Below are 20371 nucleotides of genomic sequence, written 5' to 3'. Positions count from 1 at the left end.
TTGAGTAATACAGCAATGCTTTTAGAAAGCGGAGTGCAAGGGCTGTGTGTGGTAGTAACACAAACAGCTTACAGGAGGGCTGCCTGTCCTCTTGCTACTTCCTTCTGAAAAGAACCCTACAGGATGCTGCACCATGCTGCCGTTACCACCAGAGCAACTCTTCTACAGGTTGGGACCCAAAGATTTGCTATTATGTGAGTTGTCTTCTCCCAGATCTTAAGAAACAGTGATGAAACTAAACAACATAATTATAAATCCTGATACACGGCTATAGTTTCTCCTTTTATTGCATAAGGTTCTGTTACTATTTCGTTTTCATCTGCAAAATGTTCAGGTCTGAGGAAGACTGAATTTACCTTTCCATTAGCAGCTGGACAATTAAGAAACAATTAACAGATATGCCAGTCAACTTTGGCAACCTTTTGAAAATCAGTGTCACACTGATCTAACCAAAACTATCCTAGAATCAGACAGTAAATATGTACTAAAAAGCATCTACTTAATCACGAGCTATATCCTGTATTCTTTCCAAGAGCTTAAGGCTTTCCTTGTCATAAGGGAACATGTGCCACCTTCAAGATGCAATATTACTTAAAATTAAGGAATCATCTTGCGTGATGAATCATCACTTCAAAGAACAAGATTGTGCTTAACTTCTGATGCTTCAAGAGCGAGTTTGTTTGCTTCAGAGATGTTGAAATTCCGAAAGGAATCGTTTGATAAGAAAAGCAAAAGTGAAGCTGCTGACAGAAATCTCTCAGAATTCAAACTCAGTTTATCGATGTGGGAGCAACACACACACACAAAAATTAAAAAAAAATAAAAAAGCAGAGCTGAAGAAGTTATTCTAGCTTCCCAGAAGTGCCACAAGGCTGTTCTCACTCTTGACTTGCTACTTCAAAATTTCAGAAAAACACAGATTTATCCCAGCTCTGTCACAGATGGTCAGACAGTGAATTCATGGGAGCAGCACACAGATGCCTAGATACACCTCCTGCATGATGGTGCTCAGGTCTGCTTGTATCTATTCTATGGTCCCATATGCACAATTTGGAGAAAGTGCTAAGTGTCATAACTCTTGGTTATTTTTTTCTTAGGAACAGAAAGAACCCTGCAGAAAAATATATGCAGTGGCACAATGACATGGAAAGGATATTAGCTGAGTTTTTAAATGTAACAGACACAATTTCACTTCTCCAAAATTAGAACAACTCTTTCCATTCTTGTCTACAAAGATAAGGGATTCCATCTGTGAAATTGCCTTTTTGCTATTCGGTGTGGTCAGGAGAATATCAAAGTGTTCTTGTGGACATTAGACTGATTGCATAAAGCCTTTCCATTTTTTACTTGCAATTAACAGTGAAGACATCAATTAATACTCAACTAAAACAAGCCATTTACAGGAGATGTATATTTTCATTTTGGAACTCTCAGAAATCTACTAAAACATACTGAAAGTAAGACTGCAACATGAAAGTATCTGTCAAACTTCTTGCAGAAGAATGCAGTTGCTCAAATTTAGATAAGCTAAGGAAAAAAAACCAACCAAAAACTCACGAAGTAAACTGTTACCTTACTTTTATGAATTCCCGATGTCTCAACAGCTTAAAAATTAGCATCACTTTCAGGTATAGTTTACATCTTCTGAACTAATAACACATGAAAATAAAGCATTTTTTTCATTCTGTTCAACAAAATGTTGTAGTTTACTGGCATGAATTTCCTATTTCCATGCAAAAATATTATAGCTACTTGGAATTTTTTTAAACCACAATACGAGTAACCAGGATATCAGCACAAAGGCTGATACTCTGGGGAGACACAGAAATAAGCACAGAACCAGATTGTATAGTGTGTCCATAAAATCAGATAATTGCCTAAGGGCAGAACCTGAAAAGTCATCTTTAATCACCCTTAGGAGTATATTCAGGCTGTTTGAAAGGCTTGATTTCTATTGTACACACTTTTTAAATCTAGAACAAGAACAAAAAGGAAAAACAGAGGTTTACATATTCTTGCTCCCTAAACTGAACCAGAGAACATCTGCATAAAATTAATCTCCCAGCTGCTGTCCTCAAAAAAGAAAAAAAAATCTCATGTTCTTATCACTTTCTTATTACAGAGCAAGGGAGCACCCAACTAAGGCCAGAACAATTATTCGCCCAGTGTAAAGCATTCAGATGCCATTGAAATAGTTTCACTACACTTTACATGAAGCATTACTCACACTCATTTAATTGCACTGACAAAGGAAATCCATTCTGATAGAAGGTACAACATTGGAGAGTTAGTCAGCAAATTACACTGAAGTACCAGAAGCAGCAACAACAGTGCAGCCTTACAAACTGCTCTTCCAACATACTTTAAGCAGACCCTAGAAGAGCACTCCTCTACAATGCTGCCAGACAGAGGAAGAGGTTTACATTAAGTACTTTTCCTTCTCTGAAAGGACCCACAGAATAGTGGCAATTATGAATGGATTGGGATGTGAATATTGCAACAAGGAATGAGATAACTAATCACATGTTATCAAGACAGGTATGTAACATTCAAGTCCTGTTGTCCTTGGGTTGGATTTCAAATAGTTGCAAGGAATCCCTGCTTTAAATTCTGCCTATACTTTCCACACCCCACAAAAAAAAAAAAAACCAAACCAAAAACAAACCACCACACCAAAACAGGAATATTCTAAGTTCTAGAAACAACTGTCCTGAGACCGTTTGAAAGTCAGCTCTATTACCACTTTTTACGAACAGAAAAGGCTTAAGAACTGCATCAAATAAATAAGCAAAGCTATAGCAGAGTTTAGAATTCTTCAGAAAGTTAAAGCTTTGAGTATCAGGGCACCACAAGCTTACTTTGGTGGTCCAAAAAGGAGGGGAAGTGAACACCTTCAAAGAACAAGAACGGTAGAACTACTGACTTGACTCAATCAGAATTGTTGGCATTTATTTTAAGCTCTGTCCTTAACTCTTTCTTCGACCCTGGCCATGTCACTTTGCTGCTAATCTTCTGTGCCACTTCGGGCAACACAAACATGGTAACTTTTATAAAGCACTTTGCTAACTGGCATGAACACCCCTCAGCAAAACCTTTCAATGTAGTGCAAATAACAAATGTATTTTGCTGAGCCAGTTTAAAAAAAAAAAAAAAAAAAAAGAGCAAATATGCTTTTGCTAGTTCTCTGCAGCATTAGTTAATTGGCATCATTCCTATAGCAATGCTGGCATATCTAACACTGACAAACAGAAACAAACAGGACCAGTTTCATTATTTACAATACTTCACTAAAACCAACAGGACTGACCTTTTTGATCCTAAGCATTATATGCCAAGCATCTTCCTCCAGTCAGCTGAGACAAGAGAAAGGGAAACTCCAAGAGCTGGGCCAAACACAATGATGTTGACTTCAGTGGGCATTCCTAGTTGCTTTTTTTCTAGAGCTCAGCATTTAGATTATTTAGGAGCCTTCACGTTGGGAGAAACCTACTACCAAATCTGTAACATATGCTCAGTGAAACAACAACATGTAGCTGAAGAAGGAAAGGTTAAAAGTATCACCAGATGAAGAGAAGGAAAAGAAGCCAGAGAGGATTCAGTCAGATTTATAAGATTAATTTTCATATAGAATATGTTGAATCTCTTGAATCAAATGCACAAAAAAGAAATACTTATCTCCTCACACAGCAGAACAAAACAGCTTTCCTTGGTTACCTTCTTTCTCTTGTTTAGTTACATGACTGACACGCAAGTTGGTAATGTCACTGGTACACTCACCTACCAGACCCACTGTCCACTGAACTTGACAGTTTAAGAATTTCAGGGTCCCTAAAAATAAATCACAGGTGTGCAATTTGTACTGTAAAGATCTTTAGGTACCCATTTCCTGATAGCATCCCCAAAGCAGTGAAACAGGCAGTCCTCAAAACCTCCAAGATTTACAATAAAAGTCTGCCTCAAACAGAAACGGTACTTAAAACATACAGGGCACTTTTCATTATCATAACTTTATATTTAATGCTAATATATTTAGATTGTAGGGAAAAAAATGAAGAAATTAACACCTTTTTGGTTAAAAGAAGGAAAACAGAACAATTGTTTTGGACATTGCTTTTTGACAAGCAAAATCTCAAGAAACAGATACCTCCAGGATTCTTCAAATAATCCCCTGAAGTTCAGTCACTATATAAGAAGTTGTTACCTCCCAAAGTGACCAAACCCTTATGTTCTTTACCATGTCATCAGAAATATTGGTAACTACTCTGAACATTCTTTTGTTACCTACTACTTGAGTCCACAAAGCTGCAATAGTTTAGATTTAAAAGGTGGGCTTCTTCAAATCCTTATACATATATAATAGAGTGATTTTTCAGATTTGCATTAAGGTGCCCACTTGACTTATTACACAGTCCAAAATATAACATAAACTTCTTAAAAGGTTCATCATTAAATACTGTCCTTATGCATTCTGTGTCTGACTAAATATAGGCAGGCATTTGAAAGCACATTCTCTGATTTTCTACCATTCTAGTAGAAAATTTGACTTTAAATAAGGCAACTCAGTTCTTTCCCACTCCTCCATCTTGTTCCCTAACTCTCAAACTAACTCATCCTGCAGCTTCAGATGGATAGTGCAGGTCGCAGCTGGTGCTCGAAGGCAAGAGGAGATGTATGAGAATCACTATCTATTACTGAATGTAGGCAGTACCAATCAGTAGATCAATACAGCTGATGCTCCCATGACAGCTCTCAGTACTTGTAGATGTTTAGTACATGAAAGAATTGTGCCTGCAAGAATCTTTTCCAAGTTCTTGCAAGCAGAAGCTGTTCCTTCTCCAGAGACACATTATGGCCTATCAGTTGGTGGGTGGTAACTTCTATAAAGAAAATGCTACAAGCTTGTTAATTCTACAGGCACAAAGCTAACATCACCTGTTCTTGATTATCCACAGTAATTGAAAAAACTTATTTACATCAGAATAACATAGAAAATGCAAACCAGATATAAATCAGGATGCAATAACATCCTTAGTCCACTGATCTTTACCAAAGTTGCTAAAAGCTTTCCATAGAAAACAACACAGAGAAATTTCCAAGATGCTTATTACATAAAATGGAAAAGGGATGTCAGAAATGCATTGACAAATCATTCAAGACAAACATTGGCAGTCCAAAGTTGTTTATCCTGCAGATAAACATGAGTTGGGTCTGTCTGCATGTATAGGTAACATACACTTTTGGAGGGCAGGGGAACACCACAGAAGAGACCAACAGTCCCTCCCCCTCTAAAAAAGAAGCTCCATCATTGTCATGATCTAATACCTATGATACTTGCTTTATAGATACACCCAGAAGAGAACATACATTTTCATATCTTTAAAATAGTAAATTTTTTTTAAAAAAAATTCTCTTCCACCACACAGCACAGAAAGAAGAACTCTATGTTGCCAAACCAAAGCAAACAGCTGTTGTAATATGTCAAGCCCATACCCGAGGTTACTAATTCATCTTATTGCAAAACAGGGTTACAAAACAAAGAATTTTCCTTAAAAATATCTGAAGTCCTTCCCTCCAGCACCAGCTCTTACATTTAGTTTCCCAGATGTGTAACTGCTTTCTGTAGACTTAGCTGGGCTAGAATTTTCCTATACCCATCTCTTCTCTACTAGATCTGATGGTACCTTTGGTCAAGATTACCATGTAAATTCTCTACCTCTCCCCTCCAAACACAGGACATCTTTGAATCCTTCCATAGGCATTCCCACTCATTCTTGCTCTTTCTTTACTATTGCTTCCTCCCAAGTGAGGAAAATTCTAGTAATATCTGTAGCAAAACCCTTAACTTCTCACTGGCACTTTACAGTGCAGCACAATTATGTACTGCTGATTCACTGTGACAGGAGACATTTACTCTTGCTGCTGACAGCACAGATGTTTTCTAGCATCCATGCCTGTGTTTGGTTGGTGACATTGTGCACTGGTGTCCCTCTAGTTGGGCTGGTTCTCTAGTTGATACATTTCACTTTTACAACTAGCAGTCTCTAGTATGAATAAAGCAGTGAAATACTGGGAGCTAACAGCTTTTTATCTTAGAAATAACTTCCATTCTAAACTTCAAAAATGTTCAGATAGCATAAAGCAATAAAATCTTAATGGCCTGTTAGCAAAATGGGCAAGTAAATATTTTCTTAGGTAAGGAGGAAAGGCCCAACACTTAAATACAACTATTTCTTATTCACAGATGCAGCCAGTCATCCTTTAACCAAGCCAATCAATCCTTCATTTTACAGCACTTATCAATATGCCCATATATGCTGCCATCTGTATGGCAGTACATCAGGGTATCAGATTGCCTTACTGTAAGAAGAATAAGTTTGATAGTACAAGAATAATAAGGTAGATACTAATTTGAAAGCTCCCATAGTTCCTACTTTCAAACTCACTAACAAGAATTAATAATACTTTTTTTCTTCCCCTTCATAACAAACTATGTAAAACCACTGCTGAAAGATTTGAGGTCAAAAAAAACCACAGGAAGATTCTGCAAGGCCTGGAAATTTACAGCATTGTAATGGTTAATGCTAGCTCTAGTGAATCTATTTAAGATATTAAAATTCCCATCTGTCAGACCTCTTTGCTAGATGTTAATGCCCTCAAAGCAAAAGAGAACATGTGCCTGCATCCCAGCCACCCAGTTCACAGCGCTTCTTATTAACTCAAGCCATAAATGAAAATGAATTCATACTAACACACCTATCTAAACCACTGCAGCCAACATGCAGATGCGTGTTCACTCTTGCCATCTAGACACAGACAAGCAGAGAGAAAGGCTCAACAGCTGCATGCAGGCAACAGCAAAGGAGATTATAATCTTCAAACCACTGCAGCAGTTTGCTCCCACACTCATAAATAATGTTCTATACATACCTTTGACTTCGAGGCAATTTTAAGTTTGGGAAAACAGACACACTAGAAAAACAATACCCAAGTGGCAGACAATAATGCTATTAGTATTACAGAGTAGCTATTCACCATGATTTCCAGAATCATAACTACCAAAGTTGACTCCCCATGCTCTACTGCATCAGCTGCATCCCATGTAAAGCACCAGAAACATCAGCTGAAGTCCTTGGTGTACTAGGACAAACACTGGGACACTTGATTTACCTGAGTTAATGCTTCTGTCAACACCAGCTCTATGAGGGATAAGAGAAAAGATCCAATTCAGCAGGGATGGGTTAAATCTCCCATAAGGAAGACTGGCTTGCATCTCATCTATATGGCAAAATCTAGCAAGTAAAATGAAGGCTTGGGAGCATTTATCCTTGCATTTATCCTTCCAAAAAGTGGAAGGCGAATACACATTTTAAGTTCAGCAAGACTTCCTGACATATAGGAGTCTGCTGAAATGCCAATAAAACTGAGACACTGTGTGTATATACACATATATGAACTGCTAAAGAAGCATGCTCCATTTACAGTTGCTTTTGCGTCCAATCAAGTTGATTCTACAAAGTAAAAGCATTTACATGTTTCCTATGGTCTGTAACACCATATTGTAGAAAAATAACCCTTCTGGGATTGAATTAGAGGATACAGTGGTTCACAAGAAAGGATCACCAAGTTAACATTACCACCTCTTTTCTTTATATGATTTTTTTCCAAAACCACATCCCAGCACCCTGGCTGTTCACTGTGTAGCACTTACTGTTGCTGGATTTCAGGTCACGGTGAATTATGGGTACAATTGCTTCCTCGTGCAGGTAGTTCATTCCCCTCGCAATCTGTACTGCCCAGTTCACTAGTATGTCAGGAGGTATCCTTTTACCAGACAACACTCTATTTAGCGATCCTCCACGGGCAAACTCCATGATCAAACAAAGATTAGGCTCCTTCAAACACACACCCCTGAGGGCAATGATGTTGGGATGCTTTAACATCGCAAAGAGCTTGGCCTCTTGGCGGACATTCTCAATGGTCTGGCTGATGTCCTCATCAGGGTCATAGCGAGCTGCCTTGACAGCAACCTCATCTCCTATCCATACAGCTCGATACACTTTTCCGAAGCCCCCTATGCCAATGATTTCCTCCAGAACAAGCTCTGAGAAGTCGATCTCCAGGACTACGGGGGGGGGGAGGGGGGGGAAAAAGGAAAAAAAAGTAAACATTTAGCAACTATGCAGCCTGTACATCAGCTGAAGGTCCATGTCGCCCAACCTCACCCTTACCCTTGGAGGAAGAACCAACTCTCACTCCGAAACACCTCAAATGAAAGCAGTAGTCCCTTCTGACAATCCTTCATTGCCAAATAGTGTGGTAAAACATATCTTGCAGTATCATAAAACCTGTATGAAGTACTCACTGTGAAGTGTGATAAATTTGACCAAACGGTGGTGCATTACACACTTAATAAAGTCACCTCTTGCCACACTTAAGCCCTTGTAACGCTGATGCCACCTTAAGTGTGAACCCTCATTTCCTGCCCTTGATGACAGTACAAGATTCCCAGAAAGAAAAACACACCTACAGGCTAATCTTCACTGGACTTCACACAGTGTATAATGTGACATAGCTAAAATTCAACACAAAATGCATCTGCTCCTGCATTGGTCCCTTATTTGAATGGCTCTTACTCAACTGCCACTAACAATCTTTCAGTCCCTCCCAAGTCATGCTTACTCTTCCACACCTTTACAAGCTTTTCAGATTCGTTCCCCACAAGAGCTCTGTTAACCAATTCTGACACTACTGATAACAGCGTGACAAACAGATGGATCAGACCACATACTGAGTATGCAGAGCTAGCAATAAGAAAAACATTTTTTTATTAATGCATATTGCATTTTTATTACAGAAACTATATGAAATAACAGAATCATCACTTTCCATTCCTATACACTCACAGCTATACTTTACAGGCTGCCACAGCAACTGGTGGCTACATCGCACTGTATACTAAAAATCTACAGATACAGATGTCTTAATTCAGCATATAAACTGCATCTGGAGCAAAAGCTGTGAGAAAATGTATCCTGTACCACTGTACACTAAACACAGTTTCTGCTCACAGATGGCCAAAAGAACCCATCCAATACTGACTCATGTAGAATGGAAAACCCACATACTGACCAATGAAAACATGCTGACATGGCTGAATTTATGGTTTTGGTAGGCCAGTGGCGAGATACCATTGATGCTATTCTGCCGATATTTTGGTGGTTACCAATCACAGTCAAAGAAATTTTTTACCATTTTAAAGGAAAAATGCCATAATGTAAGGATTTAAGCAGAAAGTCCCCAAGACTTCTAATACTTTCCTGCATTTGACATGCCAAATCTGACATGGTTCCCCTGCTTTGTCTAGCAGAAAGGAAGTTAAGTCTGTAATGGGCTTACTTGATGTAGGTACCAATTCAGAGTACTGTATTATATTACTGGGGTTTGTAGTTATCAGCTGTATACATTCAACTCTGCACTATATTTAAAAGAAATTACAAAAATTGTCACAAAACTTTATGGAGTTAATACGAACTCTGCTGTCCGCAGCTGCAGACTTCTGGGTTTTTTTGACTGAGTTCTGTCTTCCTTGAACATGATTTACACAAGCAAGCAGACTTTTAAAAGTCAGCTAAGCCTATGAGCTAGGACTGACTACATATAGGGATTATATCATCAACCTTCCTACATAATACAGCCGAATCCTTAGCTAGTATAGTAAGAATGTCTGTGCTCTTTTTTTCTAGTGTTACATGAAGAAAAAGACTAATGGGAAACAAGACAGAAAACGGACCATAAAAGTCTTCCAAAAGGAGGAAAGGCCCTTTCCAGTCCAGAACACAAAAAGAATTTATTAATCTGTTACTGTGAGTACATCTTTTGGGTAACACTGAACTTCCAAGGATTTACACAACAGAGAAGGTTTCACTCCTACAGTAGCAGCCTTGGTGTTTAAATGCTTGTGAGCTACAGATTGCTAGAAAAGATGGAGTAGATTCTGACCAGAAACACTGACATTTTAAAACAAGACTGCAACAATAACTCCAGACACAAGACTCTACAGAAGGAGCTGCCCTGGTATTTCTCACTGATAAAAGAGCTAAAGAAATCAGATGCTGAGGCCTATTGCCTTCAGCCGGTAGAATTTCAGCACCGGTAGAATGCACACTTAACCTGCTCCTAAGGACAAGGTCAATCAGAAGACTGAAAGCGAACACACAGGTAAGCCACAACGCCAGATGGACAGCCCGTCCCCCGAACTCCCGACACCACCAGCGTTCCCCGCGGGCGCTGCCGGGGTCCGGAGGGCCCCGAGGCCGGCGGAGCGGGCGCCCGGGCCGGGCCGGCGGCGGGGAGCGGCGCGGCGGTGCTGAAGGGACAGCTCCGCCGCGGCGGCCGGAGGGCCCGCGGCGCCGCCCCGGCCCGGCAGCGTGAGGCGGGCGCAGGGAGGCCGAGGGCAGGGCAGCAAGGCGCTGTGTGCGGCCACCCGCTTTACCCCGGAAAACGCACCCCCATGTAGGGGGCACAAAGGACCTAGACCAAACCTGGGACATCGTACCGCGAGAGGTATGCCTCCAGGTGAAAATTTGCATGTTATGCTGCAATTTTTTTTGCAAAGACAGTTTTATTTGCGAGTGCAACCTTAGCTTAACTGTGAAAACTGGACGTTTCTTTCAGGCAGACTGGCCAGCTCACCCTCATGAGTAGCTTAATCGGAAAAAAACTAACTCATATTTAGACAAGTTTTGCTTGGTTTTTATTTTTTTAAAGGTATTCTGTGCTGAACTGGTTTCTTCTTTTATACAAAGACTGTGTAACTGCGTAACGACTTAGTTACACAGCTACACTAGCGCACAAACTATTTACCTCATCTTTCTAAACACACTAACCTCTTTTCTCAACTCCAGTTTAATCTGGTCAACTTGCTATACTGGACTGCAAGGGCAACGGGAATGTTTAACATGCATTTTTTGCCTTTGAATCTAAGAACTGTAGTGCTATCATTCCTCTGGGGACCAATCAGGAATTACAGAGCCTGTATACCATGAACCAGTGGCCATGTTGACAACTACAAAGTGCTGTTTAATCAGCATTTATTATACCATATGATTAAGCTATTTAATTCCACCCATAGTGTGTAAGAGCCCATAGCACAGATGAGGGTCCTTCAAGCCAGCCCACTGCTGACAAGCCTCAATTGGCTATTTTCATCACTCGTGGTACCCTCACTAAGGTAAGATTCAAGGACACTGCGTGGATGGTTGAAAGACAGCATGCAATTACACGCTATTACTAGCAGAATCTCTAGGACTTCCACTCCAAAACCTTCATCAAACATGAAGAAAGCCACTGAAAATAGGTTCTGTGCCAAGGTGCACGTCTGGAATCACATCTTGCATTACTCCTGCAAAACTTTAATATTTCACAGTCCAGTAAGTCAACAGGAGACTGTTATTCCAAACAGCTATCAAACTAACATCACCAGCTCTAAAAGTGGGTATCATTCCTTGCAAACAGATTTCTAACATTAAAGTTGAAAATTCAACTCAACAGCAACTCGCTGCACCCCATGTCCAAATTGCACTGTTTCTTTAAAAAAAGAAACATACTCCTTTACCATATTAAAAACTTGTCGGAAGGCAATAAATTCTACTCTGTCGTGAACATATGGCTGGTGACTTGACAGAAGTAGCATAGTCCTGTTGTGGCATTAGAAAGGCAGGACAAGAGTAAAGGGGAAGGTGCAACTCCACAACTGTCAAACCATAGAAAGGGCAATAAGGCAATGGAATCTGTAGTTATAAAGCTTGTGCTTGAACAGTCAAAACAGGAGTCGAGCTGAGGCTTCAAGAAGTTCTGCAGAAATGGTTCTCCTAATCATCTTAAAGGCAAAATTTAATAAGCATTCACAGTATTTTCCACATGTGGGGAAAAACCAAACAATTTATCTATACTGTTCCAGCACAAAAGAGAGCACCACCACTGCCCAACCTAGTCCCTTCACAATCCCAAGGGCACTACTACGAATTACTGAGTTTTCACCTAAATGCTTTCAAGAAGAACACAGGATAAGAAAAAAGCTATTAGTTGTATTCCTTGGAGATACGTCCTAGATAGGACAAAGAACTTTTTTACTCCTTTTACTTTCTAGAAAAGCCTACTAATCTGAAGATTTTTCTCGGCCACTCCAAAAAGAGCTTTATTCTTGCCTGAATTGTCAACAGTGATAGATAAACAGGATCTAGAAACAGTCATTCCACACTGTTTCTCTTTCCACAGTTGTACATAGTGGTTAAAAAAAAGCGTAGAGATGAAACGGCCCTATTCTCTGGCTCCAACAAAGGCTTCAAAACTGCACTGAAGTTCACAGAAACAAACCAATCCCTTCATGCCTTCATCATCACAACTTAGTCGAGCAACCCTCAGGTAGGCCCAGCTGTCCAAACTTGGATAAAACTCATTCACAGGTATCTCTGAACAGGACTTGTAAGAAGGCAAAGAGATAAGGAGGAACCTGGTAACACAAGCCAACTTAGGAATTTTTAAGTCAGAAATAATAACCTTTTAATTCGCAGAAAGGAAGATATGGAACAAGTATTAGCAGTGAATCAACCCGGCAGAAAGCAACTGATCCCTATCCAGCAACCTCTCCCTAAGGATATTCCTAACAGCAGAGTCACCAGAGCCCCCCGGTGACCCCACCACTGCCTAGCCACCAAGCTTCAGCCGTTTGGTGAAAATTTATCAGCCCCTGGAAACAGGGCTTAACAATGGGAAACGGCTCCCGGCGTCAGTGAAACGCCACCAGGCCGAGCTAGGTTTGGCCTCCCCGGAGAGGAGCGCCAGCCAGAAGGCAGAAGGGCAGCAGAGCAGCAGGAATGTGGCTGCGGGTGGGAAAGGGCACGGACCAGAGAACAGGGCCGGGGCAGCCCTGGCCCGGTCGAGCGCGGCCGCCAGCCTGGGCCGGCCCAAGGGCGCGGGGGTCCGAGCCGCCGCAGCCCACTCTGCTCCCGCGCCGAGGGCGGCCGCGGGGCCCGCTCGCCCCCGCCACCTCCCGCCGCCGCTCCACACCGGGCCGGGCCTTTCCCCACCGCGGCGGTGCCGGCTCCCCTCAGGGCCAACGGGAGGGCCGAGCCGCCCTCCGCTCCGGCGGCGATCCCGCCTTCCCTCAGGGACCTCGGGAGGGCCGGGCCCGGGCTCCCCCCACCCCGCCCCGGCAGTCCTGGCTCCCGCCGGTGCGAGTCCCCGCCCCACCGAGACCGGGCCTCTACCCCGGCTCCCTTCCGCCGGGTGGCGGAGAGGGGCCGCGCCGTGTCCCCCGCCCCGGGCCCGGGCCGCCTTACGCTGTATGGCGGGGGGCGGCGGGTAGCGGGCCCGTAGCTCCGGGCCGGCCCCCTGCACGCCGCTGCTCACGTAGTTGCTGGGGAAGATGCCGACGCGCTGGTCGATCTTGCCCGTCCACCAGCCCTCGTCGCCGGACACGTGCGAGTCCCGGGACAGCACCTGCACGACGTCCCCCGGCCGCAGGCTCAGCTCGTCCTCGCCGCACGCCTCGTACTCGAAGACGGCGGTCCAGAGCGGCCCGCCGCCCGGCGGCTCCCCGCCGCCCGCGCCCTCCTGGCTGAGCTCTGTGAGGGGCTCCATGGCGAGGCTGCTCCATAGGGGGAGGCGCCCGCGGCTGCCGGGCGCTGCGGGGGGCGGCGGGGCCGGTACCGCCGCCTATTGTTCATGCGGCCCGGCGCCCGCCGGCAGCAGGTGCCGCCGCTGGGGGGGGGGGGGGGGGGCCCTGGCGCAGGGCCGCCTCAGCCCAGCGCGGGAAGAGGCGAGGGCAGGCAGCGCGTGCCGCCGAGCCGCCGCCGCATCCCCCACCTCCTCCTCCTCCTCGCCCGCCTCCGCCTGCCGCCGCGGCCGCGCATCCCGGAGCCACCTGATTCTCTGGCAGCTTCGGCGGCGGGAGGGGAGGGGAGGCTCCGCCTCCTCGCCCCCATTGGCCGCCTCTACCGCCCGTCATACGCCACCCTCACCTGATTGAGGGCCTTCGCCCTCTTGGCCACGCCCAGCCCCCGGCCTCGGAGCCTCGCACTCACCGGTGGCCCTCCAATTGGCTCCCGCCTGGTCAGCTTTCGCTTCCCATTGGGCCTCGCGGCGCTTGTCAGTAAGCCCTCCTGGCTCCGCCTTCCCCGCCGCTGCTCATTGGCTGGGGAAAGGGGCATGACACCGGAGAGGTCGAGGGTGGGGCGGCTGGGTTGGGCGGGGCGACCTTCGCCTGCCGGCGGGCGGCGAGCGGGGCCGTACGGGGTGCTGCTGGCCAGCGGCGGGGCGGGCGGCGACTGCCGCGCGGAGGCTGCGTACCTGAGGCCGGGCCGGGCCCGGGGAGCGGCCCCGCGGGCCCCGGGCAGACGCCGGGGCTCGCTTCTCAAAATCGCTGGCCCTTGGCACGGGAGCGGCTGGCCGTCGGGGGCCGCTCCGCCGCATGTCGACGACCTGTCCCCGCTCCCGAGTGCCGCGGCCCTGCCCGGGCCCCCCGCGGGGTGCCGAGCCAGGCCGTGTCTCCTGTGGGTGCTGGCGGCTGGCGCCGCGGGTGATGGCCGTGTGCAGGCGGAGCTGCCTGTCCTGGCAAGCTGCCCGCCCTTCCTGTGCCACCGGAGCGGCCCCCTGGGCGCCCGGAGGGACCGGGCAGCTCTGGCGCGGCCGCCTGGGACAGGGGCTCAGGCCGGGACCCCAGCCAGGTGCAGGGAAGCCTTTGTCTTCAGTTAACTCAGTGCTCTTCCATATTCCGTCTACACTAAGCTCAGGTGTTAAATGGTTTTTGTGCAAGGTTCATGTGGGTACATCCCTGCTGAATGCCTTCGTTAAAAATTAAGTAACAGTTTATTTCTCATTCTTGCAATCAGTGTGTAGCTTCTTGATCTTGAACATACAAATTCTCCCTGCTACCAACATTTTTACAGCTTGTGAAGATAACAGATCTTGTAAACAGATTGCTCGTACTCAGTGATATAAAACGGAGATTTTTCCATTTCACTCCGGTTTTCCTTAAAAATCTTCATCTGATTTTCAGTGATAAAACTGGAAGTGAAAAACCTCTGTTCATGCTTCATCGTGACAAAGCCTCCTGATGCTGAATGAGAATCCCAGGTACCCTGACCACATGTAATGTCTTCCCACTTACATAAAATCTTGGGCTTAGCTTTTCTGTAGTGTTTTGCAAATGGAGTTACACAATTCTTCTCTGCAAGATGATTTATTTTTAAATTCTCCATTCCCTAGTGAGGTCCTTGTTTACGTTTATGTACAGAGTAACTGCTAATAGTTCTTACATTTTGCACAGTGGGGCTTTGTTTATCTATCCTTGTGTTAGCACTATGCTTCTGCACTTAGGAAGCACCAGGGTTTAGGCTTTAAAAAGAATAATGAAGATCTTAAGAAGAGTGTGCTCTGAGTTAAAGAGGTCATTTAAAATCCTTATCGTTGTTTGTAAAGTATTTGAATTTACTTGTCTGTTCTCTGGAAAAACACCACCTAACTGTAACTTAGTAACAAGTATTTCACAGGACCCTGCAGGGAACTGAAATTTTTCTAGTTCCTTTCTTTTTCTCACAAACTTCACAGCCTTTATTTCTGACAGAAACCAAAAATACCTTGCCTAGAAAGAGCTGGTATATTAATACTCTTATTGTACATAAACATTTTGGAGCATATATATCTAGATGAGGTTGGAACTAACATTTCTATGTGACATATGCAAGATTTAGGCATGCTGCAGCACTAGTTTTCAACTGCATTTGTCTAAGAAATGAACTTCCACTTTTCTCCTGTATCTCCATCTCCTTTTGCCAGTGAGGGCACAGCTGAGGATGCATCCTCTCCACTATTCTTTTGTTACTTAAGGGTGTGTTTTCACATTTAGCATAAGCTTATCCAATATTATCCTGTTGCTGAAAGGGACTTTCCTGCCCCTTGTCACATGCTTGACCTGCTTTCCTGATTGCAGCAGTACTGGACTGCCCGGTTGTAGAGTCATTTCAGCTCACTTATCTAACTGAAAGCTGAGCCGCCACATAAAAGCAGCTAGTTTTCAGTCAGCTTTTTAAGTTGATCAGACTTGTGTTAGGACTGTGCACACAGTCATTAAAGCCAGCACAATGTAAGGAAGAGGGACAGGTGAAAGGGACAACAGACCTGGCTCTTTCAGCAGCAGCCCGTAGTTAATGTTACCATGTCTGGATCATGATGCTGAGGAGTAACAAATAGCTGTATTCATGATTTTTGGAGTTCAAATAATAGATGGCTGAGATGGTATCTGCAGGACTGATGTTAATGTCCCTAGTTAAGCAGTTTCAGTTGCATGCAAAAGTTCTCTGTTCAATTTTATTTAGGAAAAAAATTATTTCTTTAATTCACATGCTGGGAAATTATTATACTTTATGTGAATATTGTGCTTTAAAATTTGTATTATAAAAATTTGAGTGAGACGTCAGAAAATAGAGGCCTTCTGTCTTTCAGCTGTTTGACACTTATTTTGATCACCACTATAGAGCACTGATAGGTTTAAAGTCGAGAGTTACATTACCGATGCTGAAAACTATAAGAGGAGAAAAATTACTTCTGTAGAAGCTCGGGGTCCCTGCTGTAGCGAGCTGCCAAGACAGAGCCCTGCCATCTTGTGGAACGCCTTGATATTGAAGTACACAGTCAGCTTTGCTTCTCAAAGACATCTTGCGCTTTTTTGCTTTTTTTATTTTGCCCCCCCCTTCCCCTTTTCTTTCACCGATGATGTGTTTGTTTCTACAGAAACAGTGTGACTAGCTCAGGAAGCCCAGAACGGCCAGTGCCTGGAGCTCGGAAACTGCCCAGGGAAATGCTCTGAAGAGCCATAATAGGATTTTCCCATTATTACAGACTTCTCTTGGCATCTTTTACCAGCCATGTCAGAGACTGGTTTCTGAATGAAAAGATTTGGCCAGACTGGGAAGGCTGTTCTTAGGATCAAGGTAAATAAAAGTGTCAGTAAATGTTAAGTTCATATTTCAGTAACCGGCAAAAGGCAGAAGAAAAGAACATTAAAGACTGCCTGCATGCAGTCTGTGAGAGATGACATTTTAGTATTTGCAGATACAGAAAGACTTTTGAAATGGTGCATGCCTTTCCAGTGAACATACAACCTAAATGCTACACTGGGGTTTTTTTCTTGCACGTTTTCTGATAAGGGTGTATATGGTCTCATTATTATTCAGCAGATCTGAATAATGGAAATTAGGTTCTAGATAGAACAGATCCAGTTCTCAAAGTCTGTATCTGAATACACACTCAGTGCTTCTCAAAGTTTGGATAAAGATATTGTTTTGATATGTTTAAACAGGAGAGTCTACTCTGCAAAATAATACTCTGTACATAGTTCAAACTTCCCCAAGGATTTTAATTTGGGCTCATTTTTGCATCTATGTTTTAAAACCCCAACAAATTACTAGAAGATAAACTAAAAGGCCAGTCTATCCCCACCTCTTGCTTTAAGAAGCTATGGGAAGTACTCTGCTTATTGAATTCCATTACCCATACAAATTTAGGATGATCATGTCAGCTTTTGCCCTGTCTTTTCTATGTTTGTGCAGACTACTACATGAGTACTCTCTTTCAGTGGATGCCCTTCGTCTCTCTTCACTGGACTTAGCAGCTCTATAACATGTTACCACTGTGCCAGTCCATAGTTATAAATCCACACTGGATATCAAAATGTTGGCGCTCCAGGCTCCTAGTCTCTGTGGAGGGAAAAAACCAGAATGCTGCAAAAACAAGGAAGAGGAATGTCCAGAAAGAAGAAGAAGTTGCAGCACAGTCCAACTATGCTGCAGTACTGGAAAACCAATGTACTTGCAACTAGAGCCATGATGAAAGCGCATCTCTACCAGCACAGTATTAAAGTATAAAAGATTAAGGAGATGCTCCTTGGCATATCTGCTTAGTGCAGCTCATTCCTTTTACATCCCATGGTAATTTATATTGCATCTTAAATTAATGCAGCACTAATACTCTCATTTGACTTTTATGTATTTCAGAGGATATATCTTAGCTGTGTTCCGTGGTTATACCCACAGATATAACCATATACACCACCATGGAGATGCATCTTATGCCAGTAGACAGATTTGTTTGATCAGTTGCTGATAATCTCTCCTCAAACAATGTAAGCTTTACTGTCAAATGGACTCTTCTATCATTATAGATTGACTCTCTGCATGGCTGTAAAGCCAGACTGTGGGGTTTTTCCCCACTTTAGAACAGTACTGCTTTGCCAGCTTCACTTTAGTGTAGATTTGCTCTTCATGCAAGTGAGAGAGGTAAGCCACTGGCAACAGAAGCTTGATGAACTGTGCTGTGCTAGCTAGAAGGCAGGCTGCGAATCTGGGTCTTTAGCATCTGAGTCAGTAAAAGAGAGCACTCCACTCTACTTCATAAAATATATATGCTAATCTCCCAGATGGCTATATCTTCTTTCTCCATAGAACAGATGACCTGGAAAATAAAAGAAGACTAAAAACACTGGAGAGTGGGAAATTCTGTGGCCAAAATCTGGGAGCTTCCAGTAGATTAAAGACAGACTTGGCTTTTAAATTTAGTTTGAATTTGTATTGATAATTAAATATAGCAGTGATTACTTGACTATTATTACAAGCCGCAGTATAATTTCACACGTAACACGAAGCATTCATACATTTATCAACATCCCTGTAAGAAAAAAAAACACCAAAACATAGGAAGATTTTCAAATGAGATTTCTGCCTACACTAAAAGATACACACTAACAGAAATAATGTTTAATAATGACTACCATTTGCATACTGTGTATTATCTCAATCCAAACAACATTTATAGCTCTTGTTTAATTTGTCATTGGTTGAGTTGCTGCTCCTATAGAGGAACACCAGAACCACACTGCTGCATTGGCAACATTGTGTGGAACCAAAATTTAATTTGAATAGAGGAAATGAGATTAGTGCAATGCAGATGCTCCCACTGGAGATCCGCAAAGACACTACAGTAAACCTTTTAGGCTTTTGAAATCTCCATAGGTGATGGTGGCCTCAATCTTCCTTTTTATGCTTTGTATGAAAAATGAAGCAGCGGCGCAGTACCTTCAGTCTCACAGTCAGCACAGGGTGCAGCACTAGCTCAGACTGTTCTGCGCTGCTTGTGGCACCTCGGCTCCCATTTGAGGCCTTCTGCACAAGGAATGACCAAGCCTCCCTTGTTTATGAGGGCAATGAGTTTTTTTCTGGAAATAACAAAAATGAGATGGAAAACAAGATATTAACTAGCCTGTGGTTTTGTTTAGGTTTTAAGTTTGTCAAACAAAGCCATTGGGCCAGTTTTCAGGTTGCTCCTTGAGTAGCTTCAGAAACACAGCACAAAAATGAAGAATCCTGCATCTGAACTCAAACTATAGGAGACGGATGCAAACTACAACATACAGAGACATACAACGTCCATTAGATACCAGCATTCATATCCAAGTCATAGCTTTATACCCAAATCATAACTCTTCTAAATCTGTCATTAAAAGTTATAGACATAAAATAAATAGCCTTTTCATTTGGAGTAAAATAATCCTTTTTTAGACTGAGGCTGATGGTTTTTTTCTCTAATTTGTATTTAGTAAGTTAACTTACTATTCAGAATAATAAACCTCAATCTAAAATAAGATCAACTAGGTCACTGCTGTAGAATTGTTTTTTCCACGTTGTCTTGAGAGAACAGGCAACATTTGCCTGCTGTCTCCTTTTATTTGCAATCACAGTTTAAATCCTTAGCAGAATTTGTTAGACAAGCCTCCTTCAAAAAATGTATGACTCTGTACTGCAAAATGTTGTCTTGATTTTCACATATAGCGTCTACTCTATGGCCGTGTCTAAGCTCAGATATGATACTTTATTCATTCAATATTTCATAAGGCAACTGGAACGGGATTTTCTTGTACTTACATGGAAAGGGACCTAATTCTGTTTTGATCTTTTAGTTAAGTGTGGGCAGAAAGACACATGGTTTTACTGTGATGCCACCCCTTGCATCGGCAGCACCAGATCCATAGACAGCCAGAGACATCAACCCATTACACTTGCAACTGTATCAAGGAGTCTACCTTTACACTCCAGAATTAATTTGCATTATCTATTTACTTTTTTTTTCTTTACCAAGTCAGCAGTCTTAATTGGTGGGCTCTGGTCCTGCACACCATCAAGGCACTGTACAGTTCACCATACAGCTGAAGCTTCTGTAGAATGCCGGAAGCATGGTTCATGGAGTGAGCCTACACAGATCAGTCCCAGACTACAGACAGTTGAGTATCTTTGACTCTAATTGGTACCAGAGTAGTTTT

At 43.3% G+C, this 20371-nt stretch overlaps 1 protein-coding gene across 3 annotated transcripts in view; it reads right to left on the bottom strand.

Annotated features, from left to right (window-relative positions):
- The window catches only part of MAP3K9 (mitogen-activated protein kinase kinase kinase 9), a 62525-nt gene extending 48604 nt beyond the window's left edge, over nucleotides 1-13921 (bottom strand). For 2 of the 3 annotated variants that reach the window (XM_037394268.1, XM_037394269.1), the window contains exons 1-2: nucleotides 13341-13921; nucleotides 7709-8122 (exon numbers count right to left, since the gene is read on the bottom strand). In XM_037394268.1, coding sequence (XP_037250165.1) covers nucleotides 7709-8122; nucleotides 13341-13641 — 715 coding nt within the window. In that variant the 5' untranslated portion in view covers nucleotides 13642-13921. The remainder of the gene's footprint in view (nucleotides 1-7708; nucleotides 8123-13340) is intronic. The other variant, XM_037394270.1, reaches the window with a different exon arrangement.
- Nucleotides 13922-20371: the final 6450 nt, after the last annotated feature.

Source organism: Falco rusticolus, chromosome 7 (assembly GCF_015220075.1).
Source record: "Falco rusticolus isolate bFalRus1 chromosome 7, bFalRus1.pri, whole genome shotgun sequence".
NCBI lineage: Eukaryota > Metazoa > Chordata > Aves > Falconiformes > Falconidae > Falco > Falco rusticolus.
The sequence above is the reverse complement of the archived record's forward strand: the minus strand, read 5'-3'. Positions and strand labels throughout refer to the sequence as shown.